Below are 14690 nucleotides of genomic sequence, written 5' to 3'. Positions count from 1 at the left end.
GCTCATTTGAATGAGTGTTCAGCTGTCACTTGATGCACTGCTTGCATTTCATCCATGAGAAAACATGCCTTTTATGTTGGAGAAATGCTCTGACTGTGTATGGTAATATTTAATCAAGTCCAATTTGACTCGTTATTCAAATGCAATCAGTGTTGACTGGAAATACTAAAAGGGGGGTTTGAAAAGGTAAAAGGCGGAAACGGCACAACCATTCTCTCTGCACATACAATGAGCCACGGGTAGAGATTAAAACATGACTTTTGTTGTCTTTTCACATGGAGATGTCACAAACAAGACAGGGAAAAACAGAGGGAGATGGAAGGGGAGGGGGGTGGGGGGGGGCGCTGAGGGGATGTCGCGCTTTGTGCATGAACTGACACAATGACTTTGTGACTCAAGACTTCGAAATAAAACATTTTGAGTTATTTTATAAAGGCAAACAAAACCAGCTTATGCAGCCCCGATAACCCCCCTCCATATTTACGTCCCCCACAATCCATCCATCTCCCAAACGTAAATGCTCCATCTCTCGTTTGACACATCCAACGATTACAGAATGCTGCATTCACATGGTAATCACAGTGTGTGGATGTGAATGTGTGTGTGTGTGGATGCCTCTGTGGTGGCAGCGGTGGTGTTCTGGCATAGATAGGCCTGAGTTTCGACTACGGCATGAAGCTGTATGGAGAGCAACACCCCCTTTACATTCTCATTGTATGGAAAATCTTTTTTATGCCTCCGTGACGGGGGTGTTGGGTGGCGGGGTGGGGGTGCATTTACAAATATATACAAATCCCTGAGTGCACACAATGGCTAACTACAATGTAGTTTGGCGCTCCCAACATGTCTGATTTTTCACCATTTTATTCAGCTTCAATAATTCATATAATCCTGCAAAACAAATCGTTCTTTATCCTCCTGGTTTGGACAAATCCAACCATCTACATCTAAAATTTTACACACATGACACTTTTTAAACAAGCTGAATCCACTGCGAGTGAATTCTCCTAATTCAACAGCAGCGCCAGCATCCCACCACTGCAAAGCCTCGTGGGAGTGGTGTTTATTAATGCACAGCCCAAATGATAAATCGGCCAACCGGGGAGACAGAAAGAGGAGCGTCCTGGCTCGTAGCAGGACTGTCCCTCTAATTTCCTCTTGATTTATGGACGGGGTGGCTGGTTACGTGCCGCGTCATTAATTCTCGTGGCCAGGGAGGGTTTAGACAGGCCGGACTGACGGCGTTGGAAATAAAAGCTGGCTCCAAAACTGGGGTTGAGCCCTCGCAGACATGGCTCGGGGCCACCTGAGAGGGAGGGCTGAAGTGAGACTATAAGACTGGCCAGAAAACGTACATTAGGTCAGGAGTAAAGATCCTAAGGGAAACAATCTGGACATGTTTAAAAATGAAAGTAATCCTATTTATCAGAATTTGTGTAGGCCTACTTAATACATTTTCATTAAAAAGATTATATGTCACTTTTAAGTGTTTTAGAAGAAAGACTAAAATGAAATGGTTTGTTTGTATCAAACATGAGTTCCAGTGTTCAAAATATTACTTAAAGTGAACCTATTTATGACAAAATGCCTTATGAATAAAATAATAGCAAGGAAATTAAAATGAACTAATAAAGACCACAAATACAGACTTTAGTATAGTGATCTATTTGAGCTATGGCACTAATTAGGCAGTACGCACAAAGACAATAGCCCATTAAAACACAAATAGGCAGGACAGGCCCATTGTTTCATTAGCCCAACTCTCACTGAAGGTAATTACACTGATGTGAAATAGACTAAAATAGCCACAGTAACGTGGTAGCGAAGATTATCAGTGAAAGCCTCTTGATAGACTCTGCTCTTTGTATGTTTTTTTTCTGAAATCCAACAAAGCTTTAAAGTGTTAATTTTTCAGGCGTTGGAAAACACATTGTTGAAACATGATGAGTTATTGCCAGCAATGATCACAGGCGTTTTTTTAAGTGAGGAGCATCACATCTCCACTTAAATTTGGCCCTAATTGTTTTGTTTTAGTCTATTAATCTTAAAAAGTGACACAGAAGAAAGGATTTCTCCAGTGATGAATGGTGGGACATTCCAATTCCCACTTAATAGCAATTAATTTTCTGATACCCGCATAAGTTTGGCTAGTTTTAATTAGTTTGTTCAGAGGAATAGGGGGAACTTCACCCCGGATTTCCATGAAAGCGGCGTCTGCCTGACTAAATACATTCTCATCAAAGGGAGTGGGGTGAGGCTGTCTGACCTTTCTAAGATTCGGTGTGCGTTTAATTTCCTATTTACACTTTAAAATAACTCATTAGCATAAGTCCTCTGCACACAGTCCTGAGCCCAACACATTAAGACAATAGCTCATTTAAATCATGTCAAAGTAAAGTTGCAGGTCCCTCCTCGCTGTGGTTGAGCTTTAGCTTGATCTATATATAGCACAAGATAGGTGTGCAGTGAAGGTGCATTTTAGAAGTTGAATACCCATGCTACAATGTGCAGGTATGCACTCACCACCAAATCCATGCCTACTGCAGTAACTACATTTCAATGTGTAGTTACGATATGCCCCAATACTTATATGTAGATGTGTAAAGAAACATTTACCTTTTTAACCGTATTTAACCGTAACCCGTTTTAACCTGAACGCCTGATTGACCTGCATATCAATTCTTAATGAAATAGATTAAAGAATTCATCAAATTCATTGTTGATGTCCACTGAAAACCATGTATCTGCTTAGTGATTTGAATTTAGATTTAAAAATAAAAGAGAATTTTGCATTATTTTATTGGTTGATTAATTTATTTATAAACCTATTGGATTATCTGAAAAACGCATTGTCACAAAGCAGAAAACAGGGCTGTTTTTATTACTGTAGCCAATACTGTGACAGTTTGGAAATACGTGGTTTTCACACTCACAGCTACTATATGCAAAATTGGTCTCTATAAATAAAATGGTCTCTATATAAAATGTTTTAATCATCCAAATTGGAGAGTTTATGATTTCTAAACCTGAACTTGGCATTATTAAGGTTAAGTTTAGAAAACTCCCGTGGTCTGTAAATCTCACACAGGACTGCTGACCCTGGATCAATTTCAGACCTCATGTGTATGGAAGATCAGCATTCCTTATGCAATCATAAACTGTGCTATCAGTCATGTGTACAATCAGTGCAGACTTACTCTCCATTGCCTGCAGGTATTCCATGTGCAGGGCGCTAGCGCTGCTGGCGCCAGCTGTGGACGCCACAGAGGGGAGAAGGTCAGTCGTGTACGGGCTTCGGTGGCCCGCCAGAAAAGCCATCTGGTGGTAGTACTCGGCTGTGGTCAGACCTGTGTGAGGGGCTGGAGCAGGAGAACGATCGGGTCAGCAAAGTGGAAACAAGGTACACAAAAAGTGAAGGTGACAGATGAGCAGACGAAGAGAATGCATGGAAGGGCATTTCTGAAAAAAGGCTCTCACAGTAGTAGTAGGAGTATTTGAAGTGGAGAGAATAGAGAAACAAATGGAGGAAGATAGGGAGGAAAGAAAAAGAATTAGGCAGTGAGAAAAAACATGACAGGGAGAGCACCTGCACTGCATTATAAACCTGTGTTCATTCACATTAGATGATAATCAGCTCAGCAGAACAGTAATGAGCATATTAGCAACACCATCAAGTTAAGCAAAACAGCTGCACAGGGAGCATCACCTGAAGTGGAGAGCCTCACTGGGGATTACCGGATGCTTGCTCAGAGATTACAGTGAGTGTGAATTACTGTTTGATTGATGCATTCATACTGAGCACGGCATAACTGATCGTCTTACAATACAATTCTTAAACAGCCCTCTCTCTTCTTCTTACTGTTCCTTGATCACTTTGGAGAGTGTATATATTTGTGTGTGTGTGTGTGTGTGTGTGGTAAGAGTATGAGAGCTGACACATCTTTTGCCAGAGATGGTGCTTGTGTGTTGTACACATCAGGGCTGCAGTCTGCAGATATGCAACCTGCTCCTCGACTGTGCGCCCTTAAACTCTGCAGGAAAACAAAAGGCCTAAATCTGCCCAGATCGAAAACGATTCTGCCTCCACTTCACTTTCTCTCTCTTTCTCAAATTGCCTCTCTTTTCATTCCCTTAGTTATACAGTAGAGTGTTGTAAGTCCTTGAACCGTAGCCTAAAAATAAACATCTGGCGGTGGGCTTCCTTATGCAAATATTCTAAGAAAGAGAGAGGGAAAAGACTAACACTGTGGTTTTGGATGTGAATATAGAATCGGTTCAGGCCCACAGAGTGTTGCAGCCCCCCCTCCCCCCCCCCAGTTGAAGAAATAAAGAGAAAATATATAAAGAAACCCTGTGTGGGGAGATTTCCTCTTAAGGTTGGCCTGTATCCCTGCAATATGCATCCATGATTGGTTGAATGAATGTAATAAAAAATTCTAAATTAATTCGATCTGGGTATTATGTCTTCAGTGGAAGGGGGGAGTGTCTTAATTGTCTCCACTGTTCCGTCTTAGCTTTGCTTTTGCATTCAACCATAATATGGCCCATTCAGTATCCGCGCACAGAAAAGGGCTTTCGGAATTTCTAAATCAGAAATGCTGGCATCCGAGTGCGATCCTGGAGGCAAAAAGGGGGAGTGGGGGAAGGCTGTCAGTGTGGCACTCGACGTGGAGAAGGCAGAGACTTGCCTCAGGACTTGGGTGCTGCTTCAGCATTACAATAGGATCAGGGGCAAGCCTACCTCTGAACCCCACCTCACTTAGTAAAGAGAGAAATATTGTGAGGGAGGAGCAAAAAACAAAAAAAACGAAAGATGTGAAAGCAAATGTGTGGCAGCAAGAGGGTGGCACTAAATCCCACCCACTTTAAATCTCCATTAGATTCTGTTAATTAATTCATCATTATTCAAATGTACTTTTTGGTAGGAAAAAAACTGCATATTGAAGAAGGAGGCTCCCTGTAAGCGTGGTGATATACTAACAACACAAAAGCTGATGGGTTAATTAATCACTGGATTGATTAAAGGAGTAATTAGGTGCCTCATTCACAATTCACAGCATTATGAACTGAAAAGGGATCATGTGGTAGGTTGGAGAAACTATTTTGATTTAAAGCTAGCTGAGACTAGTGTACATTATGTTGTGGTAATGGAAAATTGGAGGGGAAGAGAGTTCGAGCTTCCTGTTCGCAAAGAGCGATGTTGGGAGTGCAAGAGAGCTGGAGAGGAGCTGAGTGAAGCTGCGAGCAGACACAGCTTTTAACAGACCTGGATGAGACAAAGTCGAGTGTGCTGGTGTAGAGAAAATGCCCCCGCTATCTGCCCTTTCAGAAATACACTTCAACACAAGGTGGGGAGCTAAAGTGGGCCCCTGCTGCTGAAGTGCTAAAAGCTCGATGGCCGACTACATGAGGGCCGTAATGGGTCATCAGGCCATTTCAATACCTTCACGGTGAATGTAGACATTTGCAAATACGCTCTTTAATAAGCATGCTTTTTATAGGGTGGTCATTTGCAGCAGTTTAGCTTTTTTGCAAGTTTGCTGTTCTGTTTTTTTTTGTTTCTTAAAAGAAAATACTACAATAGGATTGCAGCCACTGTTCTTTTGATTATTGATTATTCTGTCATTTATTTTTGCACTTAACCACTTAATTATTTTGTCCATAAAAGGTCAAAAGAAAATAACAAGAAAAAAACGTTTTCTCAAGCGTAAGGTGATGTAATCAATTTAAAATAATAGAAAATATCCAAAAACATCTTCATAGCTGGAGACAGCAAATATGTGGTAATTTTTCAAATCCCCGCCAAAATCTGTTAATTGTGTAATGTCACCACTACTTAATACTAAAATCACATTATTTAAAAGTAGCTAAAAAATGTTTTAATTATAGAGTGTGAGTTTTCCTCTTTAATTGTTTTTAAAATGTAAATTTTTAATGTGTTTCTTTATATTTTATTTTATAATTCAACTGGTTATGGTGTCCACTTTAATCAATTTCCCAGTCCAAATCCATAATGAGATCTCAGGAAACAAATGCTCCCTGTAGGACACCATAACAACCCCCCACCCCGAACTTGAATCCGACCCTCCCTCGGTGTGCACGTTGTAACTGTATGTGACCCTGCCGCTCACTGATGCATCCTCCAGAGGTCTCTGACATGACTCACAGATCAAAAGGATTAGCCTCCTCCAACCTGCGCCCCCACCCACACGGATCGCAACACACTCATAATACTCCCCTCCACCCGCTCCCTCACTCAGATAACATCTCACCAACCCCTGGGTCTTAATAGAGATGGATCTAGTTGCTTCTCACCTGACCTGTTCTGATCTCAAACAGGAATTAAACTGATACAGGGAATTCCTGCTAGTAGCAATCAAACCTCACTAATCAATTTCAAATATCATTTTTAAGGGTCCACTGAAGCTTTGCTGGCCGTTTCTGCTCTGCTGAGGTTGTGTGCAGATGTGTGAGTGGGCATCTGTGCAGTGAGTGTTTACGTATTATGCATTATGCTTTTGTGCGTCGGTGTATGTTTCACTTCATTCACCATCTGCAGGGCTGAGGCCCCGGGTGGCTGACAGAACAGAGATGGAGGGGCTGCTGTGGAGTGAGCGGATGTAGTCCATGTATGGGTTGATGTAGGGGTGCGGAGGGTGAAAGGGCGACTCCGCCCCCACAGAGGGGTTCCGCTGGGGCGAGATCCGGATGAGCGAGATGTCGGAGAATGCTGGACTGCCCGCTAGCGCAGGAGGCCTGCAGAGACACATGGAGAAGGAAGTATAGAAAGAACATGAATACATATTGCTTCAAACTCACACATTTACTGAGGAATGCTGTTAAGCCTGATGCTTATCAGGCTGATTTTTGGATGATAATCATTCGCACTTTACAGTTTAAATGAAGTTTGATTACAGTTGAACCAATAATAAACAGTGCTCAAAAAGTGGAATATTTAAAAATGTATAAAAGATAACATAAATTTCCTGAATGAGCTGAACATTTGGAAGTCTGCAATCTAACCAATTAAGTCACCAATGTGAAATATTAACATCTCACATCATTTGGTTAAGCTTTTGTGTCCCCAACATTGTGTAAACAAAAGATAATCAAGTTGACTCCACAGTTTCAACAGGAACATCATGCTCATTTCAAGCTTGACAGGCTCTGACCATCCAGGCTTTACTACCGTGGGTGGACTGGCCGTGGCAAAGCCATACAAATGGACTGTGACACTATCTCTCTCTCTCCATCTGTAAGGCAGAGAAGAGAGTGCTGCATTCCAACTGCTCCCTACGCAGACATTTCCTCAGATCAAAGGCAGCTTTCACCACTGTGTCTTAATCAGAGGGAAACGTTAGACCGAGCTCACCGCTGGCCAGCGCCAGACAGGCAAAGCTACACCACTTTACTCAGATGGCTTCAAACTTGGCTTTGAGCTGAAACCATGTACAGAATTGCACATGACAGACACAATGTTGAACAAAATCCATCAGCAAGTTTCACACAAGATGCACAATCTTTTTCTTTAGATAGAAAGCAGCACTATCAGGCTATTCTTTTTTTTATCAATAACCTTTACTGTGAATCGTCTCTTTGGTAAGAAATGTGAAACAAAGTTGAGAACAATCACGAAAACTTCTTAGGAGCCAAGTTTGAGATGAACTAATTTGTCTCTCTTCTTATAATTGGCTAGGAGGGCTAGGAAACTTCATAATGATGGCCTTCACCACAAAGGCCTTCCCCTGAGGATGTGGAGAAATCCACATATCAGCCAGACATTAACAGGCTAAGAGATTAGACTGAATTAGCCCCTCCACTTCTCTGTGGCTCCCCAGTGGACCAGTCTACTGTGACAAAAGACCCCAGGAGAAGGAGAGGATGAGCGACGGAGGGAGGGAGAGAAAAAGTGGGGGTTTGATAGGGAGGTGAGGAGGAATAGGAGAGATGGAAAAGGGTGGGAACAGACGGAAGAAAGGGGAGGAAAGAGTGAGAGAACTGGCCCAGGGTTTGTCTCACAGTGACCTTGAGCAAGGCCAGGGGAGCAGAACAGCCCAATTACGACCTCCGCCCCTTCCCCTGATCCCCTACCGGCCCTTACAACCCTCCTCTTCACAGCCTCCCTAATGAAAGAGCTCAGGACAGTGCAAATAATGGGCACTGAGGAGCGGAAACAATATACACACACTCAAGACAGAAACACACAGACTTATGTGTACACAGGCATTCACACATACAAACTTTGTCTTCAGGAGCCTTTCTGTAATTAGCCCAAAGGGGCTTTGGGCCGGTTTTAAAGGCTTTCACTGTGTTCAAGTGTGTCTCTGTGATGCTGATGCAGGTGTATGTGAAAAAGACAACAGCGCTCTCAGGAGAGAAGTCCTGAGAGGAATCTCAGAAAAAGCCTGGTTGTTAAAGTGTGCAAAAGGTGACAGATTAAGGGATCGCATCACACGTTGCACAGTGGTGCAACACAATGGTGATGGAATTTTTTGTTCACCTCCATTTTATTGGTGTGTTCCTGCACGTCTCCTGTCAAAACGATTCATGAGAAACTGTTTTACTTCCTCCATACCTAACAAGCCAAGCTGAGGGCAACTGTGCACTTCAAAACAGGTGTGTGTGAAAGAGGGCGTTTATGATAAGCGAGTCATGTGCCCTCACGCCACCATTACATGCCTCATTTACGCAGACCACAACACAATTGCAGACTGACGCACACTTTGATGTCACGTGGCTGACCATGCATCTCTTGCACACAGGAGCACACGGAGCTGAGGAAAAACACAAAAGAATAAACTGCTTTGTCACTGATGACAGAAGAAAACAGTCAGAAAGTGGAATGCATTTAAAATCCATAAATTCCCAGATGTACAAGGGCCCATTTAAAGTGATAGTTCAGGATTTCTGAAGTGGAGCTGTATGAGGTACTTATCCATAGTCAGTGTTTTACCTACAAAAGATGGTAGTCAGCATGTCCTCAGTTTGGAGGAGTTGTACTGGCACGTAGGCTAAGCAATGTACTGCTTTGGAACTAGTGCACGACCAAGTTGCACTCATGCGAATACGGAAGTTCTACGGTTGAGAAAATGTGGTTCCAAAGGAGATGGCTGTCTGACGGCAAAGTAAAGCACTGAAAATATTAAGCACATAGCGTACACTTCAACTGATATTGATTTTGTCAGTGGGCCTTTTTTTAAGGTGGGTAAAATACGTCATGCTGCTGGCCCTGTCCACAGCAGTACATTGCTGTGCACAGGACTCCAAACTGGGGACATGCTGACCTCCATCTACTGCAGGTAACACACTATGGATAAATGCCTCATAAAGCCCCATTTCAAACATCCACAAGTATATGGGACAAATATTTCTATATCTCTGAAATGGCTGCATATAATGTTTTCGACATAGAAATAAGACCCAAGAAGCAAAGGGTAGAAAAATGTCATGACGTCTTTTTCCTCATCTGGCCCTCCACATGCCAGTTTGAGGAGAGCCAGACACCCACTCAGGCTGCCATGACACTGATTAACCCTGTCATGCGTTGGCTGCATCTCCCTACACTGACCCTGGCCAAATGCCTCTGCGTTCCTTGTTTTTCCAATTAACTTGCGAATAAGAACAGAGCCCTACTGGAAAAGCAAGGAGTACTCAAAAAAAGAGGTGGTCAGAAAACAAACTAAAAAATAGAGCACACATGCTGACTGGCAGGACGATGTGGCATCTTATCATTAATGGTATTATTCAACCTGTTGAAAGGTGAAAAGGGAGAAAAAAGTTTGAACTGTATTGAGGGAAGGGAGAGAGGTGTGGAGAGAGGATATGAGAGAGGGTTGCAGAGAGGGAGGGAAGACAGTTAGAGCATGAACAGTAGTCGGGAGGACAAGAAGGAGGGAGCATGTGAAGATATAGACTATGAAATGGGAGGGAAGGGTGGACAGAGAGGAGTTAGGAGAAAGGGGGAGCTGGAGGAGAAGGAGAGAAAAAGAGGTCTCAAGGGGTGAAGAGCCAGGTGTGAGGGGATTTGAGGAGGACAGGAGAGAGATGGACGATTTGGAGGAGTGTGGTGTGTCTATGTACTTGTGAGGGAAAAGGCAAGAGAGTGTCCGATCCTCCGCGCTCAGCTGCTCTCTGCAGGGTGGTGATCATCTTAGCATCTGCCAGTATGCATTAATCAACTTGACGAAAGCAAGTAATCTGACAACGTGCAGTGTGTGTGCAGGAATGTTCACCCTCCGTGTGTGCTGATGTGCAAGTAGGTGTGCGCCAGAGAAGTAGCGTCTTAGTTACACCTGATTTAAGATTTACATCAAAGCTGTACCGCAGGGTTTGAAGGCTTCTCTGCCTTAGCAGAGAAAAAACTTTTCCTTCGCTCCTCTACTTCCTATCCTAGGTTTATAATTCCTATTAACCCACAAAGAAGACATCCTGCAAACAGGGCACAAGGAAAGCCTGAGCTCCAGACATATGGAAACCATTTCCTTTCACGTGGCCTAGCTTAAACCAGCCAGTGCCTCTTTAGGACATTGCATGTTTACACAGGGCGGTCTGTGGATTTTAAACTGTCGTCTTATTTCACCGGATGAATATACACTTGCCAAGTGTAAATATGCCCCCAAAAGATTTTGAGGTTTTATAGAGGGGTGTGTTCATGTAAACAGGCCTTGAATCTTTGTTTGGAACAAGGTTATAGCAACACTAATAAATTGTTTGGTGAAAGCTGCAGCAGAAACGCACAGTTGCGGTGAAGGTTGAAGACTTCACTCAGGACAGAAGGTATCATTGTGGTGCAGCAGTTAGACCTGGTGGTATTGACACAGCGGTCTGCTAAAACAGGAACCGTGCTTTGCAAAATACTTTTAGCTTGAGCATGAAATGGTTGCGCATGAAATAAAATGAACATTTCTTGATGTGTACTTCACAGAAGGGAACAGGAAATTGGTGAGTCCACATCCAATAATTCCAGCAATCATTTTTCCATCACTAGCTGCTGGAGTAGTCCAAGAGGGAGCTGCGAGTCACGATACCAACCAAGTCCAATAGAAGTTAGATTAAACCCCCTTGTAGCATTTAATTTTGATAAATCTTTTACCTAATTAATATTGACAGTTGAGAAATCACCATTAAGAATCACCAAGAAAACTGAGCATGAAAGACAACAGAAATACTTCCCACATATTTATCTTCTTCAGTAAAGCGACGTTGACTTTGTAAAAGAAAACAAAAGAAATTTGGGAAACATTGCCACGGTAATAATTCTCACATGCTTAGAGGCCATTAATTACTTTGTTTACAATAACCAGGTATATATACATGTATGTAGGGCCTATTTAAAATAGTATAGATGTGTCATAGACATCCTAATTCCACGTTTACAGCCAATTACTTACCCTACACTGGGGGACCTACTGACACTAACATTTTTGCTAAAGATGCTTTTAAACACTTTAACCAGTTCTCTTTATGTTGGTTACATATTCAAGTTAGCTTGATTAGATACAGGTGACATTAGCTATATAATGAACATTAGCAGCTGAAATGATAGCCTAGCTTCGATCCAGGAGGTCGAGCTTGACAAACAGATTAATGAGTTTAAAGGTTTTTTAGATGCCATTGTTAGGTAAACAAGAGAATTAGAGGGTTCATGTTACAAGAAATATAGAAGGATTTTACGCGTGTGCATATCTGATTGGCCAACGCAGTGACTTGCACGGTGACGCTGCATAACATCACAGCAAAAGTTGAGCCAGTTTCAACGGAGTGGTGCTAAAATCAGTCAGAACATGACCTAACACAATGCAAAGGTCCCAGGGATTTGATGATATTCTCTGTTTGACACAAAAACGAGTCACTACTATGAACAGGAACTTACATCCTATACTTTTATTGGCGGTAACAGCATTTACAAATGCAAAACATAGCATCTTTTTATTGTGGTAGGTCCTTGGTTGACAGGTTTACGCTACTGCAGCATGGTTGCACTATATTCCAAGGTGATGATTTTCAACACTTTCAAAAAGGTGTCCTCATAGATATGAAATATACCTGAAGAAGAGGTAGTACAACAAAACAAGGGTGCAGGTTAAACCTATGTAGAGCCATCTTTCTTGACACATGGCACCACAAGGGGCTGAATGAGGTGGGAACTGGGGTTTTGGAGGGAACTGGGATCAATCAGGTCCTCTCCTAACCAAGGCTGACAGCATCACCCCCACCAACCTCACCTCAATCTCACCCCCCCCCCAACCCCCTGACCCACCCAGCCACAGCACAGGGCTGCCACCACTCTGAAAGCCTAAACCAGAGAGGAGGAAGAGAGGAGCTCTTGACAGCGGAAACAGAAGCACTTTAAAGCTCCAAACCCTTTCACTGAGATCAAAGGGCCACAGGAACAGAGCCAGCTGAGACCCAAGGAGAGAGGAAAGGGAGCTGAGACAAGGGGAAAGAGAGAAGAAAGACAGACAGACAGAGGCCAAGAGACAGTCACAAACAGAGGAAGGTAGCTGTATTCTGTGTTCCTAATGATTCGAGGGGAAAGTCTTCATTAAGTTCTACCACTGAAGCACATACCAATGACTTCATTTTCCACATTAGTAATGACAATTACAGCAGCACAACTGAACTCATTTTACTTTCAGATCCAGCCTGCCTTCAGTCAAACCACGGGCCTCTGGGTCTGGCTGCTTTAGCAAAAACTATTAACATGTCCCCACAAAAGGTGGATACATCTCAAAATACATCCAAGCCAACGATTTCTACCCCCGATAATGAGCTTTTCAAGGTGATACATGGTGTGATGCAGATGGAGAATAAAGAGTTAAAAGATGTAGCCAACTTTGTTTAACCTTTGACTTTCTTTGATTGTTTATTTTTTTCATATTTTTCAGTTTCTACAGAGTTTTAATCCTGGATGAATAAATGCTCCTGATTTGGTCATGGGTGTCAATGCTAACAAGCCAAGTTTGTGTTCCGAGGTAATCAGAATTTCTCCTGTCTGCTTTTTCCTCTTCTGGCTGGGCAGAGCAGACCGTGGGCCTGGCATGGCATGGTGAGGTTGCCAGGCGTTCAGGGGAACTATGTGCCCCCGGAGCTGCGAGGGCTCCGTGTGACCCCCTGACATCAAAGGCCTAGGTGGGTTCAGTGGGCGGGGGGATGGCTTTCTATTCATGGTCACATCAAGCAGGATTCCCTCCCTGTGGGATACCTCTGGAGGCGTTCCAGACATTCCCATACACTACACAGTCGGTTCACACACACTCACTGTCCAGTTGAATACCCAGCACTCTCTTTCAGTTTCTCCGCCTCCTCCCCCTTGTGTTTCGGTCACACTCACATTGTCTACATATAAGCAGCAGAAATAGCACACACACACTTGTCCTGCCAGAAAGATGTACATCCCTGTAGGCACGTATCACTTCCACGCCACTGGAGTGATAACACAAGTTTATCAACAGGAGCCAGTGAGTGTGACAGGCTCAAGTCATAACAAACGGGTCCAGGTGTCAGAGGATCTAGTTATAACTGTGTGAACTCCAGAGGAGTTACAAACCCGCTGAAGGTGCGTCACCAGTGAAAAATGCTTCTTGTTTTAAATCCACTCTCCTCGGCACTCCTTACACTTAAACAAAGTCGTATTATGCTTTATCAGAAACAACAGAATCGTATCTGCACATCGCGCCGGTTCCAAACTACTACCGAATGCAATTGTTGTTCTGAAAAGTTTATATTTGGCTTTGCCACGCAGCAGGGGTTTATTTCTTTTCACAGGCTGTTCAGAAAACCATTTTTCCACACTGCAATTAAATGTAATTTCAGCCATCGAGATAAGAATGTCTACCAAAACGAATCAACAGAGTATGGCAAGAAAATGAAAACATGAAAGTGAAATTACTCAAAATGAGCCTGCCCCTTTTCCTGTAATTTCAAGGGAGCTGGAATCAGGGAACAAAACAAAAAAAAAATCTTGTTGCCTTTTGGTTCTTTCACATGCTTGATTTTGCCCTTTTACAAACAGAGCGATTGTTTTGCATGGAACATTCCACCTTCATCTCCACAAATTACTTGATTGCTGCCTTTTTTTTTTTCTCCCCCAAAGCAAGCACAGGTGGAATTAGCGCTGCTCTCAGTCAGTGTTTTGACTTCCTCTGGCATGCCTCGGGCTAGAGAGAAGACAGGAGGGGACTCCTGGGTGTTGAAGTGTTAAACTTCTGAAAACAGGGAGGAAGCACATCTATCTTTCCTTTTCCTCTCAAGTAACGTCTCGATGGCCCTGATGCCTTTACAGAAAAACTCAGCTGACGCCTGCAGCCAAACAGGGTTCAGGTTCCACACCCCATCGCCTCTGCTACCCCGATAGGTCCGGTAATGAGCGTGCACGTCTGCGTGTGTACAGCCCATCTCAGGTGAGGTGAACGAGTGTGGCCCACGGCTGCGAGGAGCGGCGTGGATCCCCGTCAATTCACCACATCACGCTGGGCTGCTGAAATGAGCAGCCGCACGGATGGGCCTGAGCAAATCACAAACAATACACAGCACTACAAGACAGCAGAGACACACTGCTGGAGATGGTTAATCCTTCAGACAGGGATCTGAGGTAGAACAACAGAGAAAAAAAAGGGGGTCGGGAAGAAAAGGAGGGAGGGAGAACTGAGACACAGAGGGAGGAGAACAGGAGCATCAGGTACAAGACA

General features: G+C 43.4%; 1 protein-coding gene across 1 annotated transcript in view; it reads right to left on the bottom strand.

Annotated features, from left to right (window-relative positions):
• Positions 1-14690, bottom strand: part of gli3 (GLI family zinc finger 3) — a 92003-nt gene that overhangs the window by 17946 nt on the left and 59367 nt on the right. The window contains exons 5-6 of the mRNA XM_038730904.1: positions 6551-6756; positions 3198-3359 (exon numbers count right to left, since the gene is read on the bottom strand). Of these exons, the coding sequence (XP_038586832.1) occupies positions 3198-3359; positions 6551-6756 (368 nt within the window). The remainder of the gene's footprint in view (positions 1-3197; positions 3360-6550; positions 6757-14690) is intronic.

Source organism: Micropterus salmoides, unplaced genomic scaffold, assembly GCF_014851395.1.
Source record: "Micropterus salmoides isolate LMB-PRFRI ecotype aquatic unplaced genomic scaffold, ASM1485139v1 Ms_hic_scaffold_1, whole genome shotgun sequence".
NCBI lineage: Eukaryota > Metazoa > Chordata > Actinopteri > Centrarchiformes > Centrarchidae > Micropterus > Micropterus salmoides.
The sequence above is the reverse complement of the archived record's forward strand: the minus strand, read 5'-3'. Positions and strand labels throughout refer to the sequence as shown.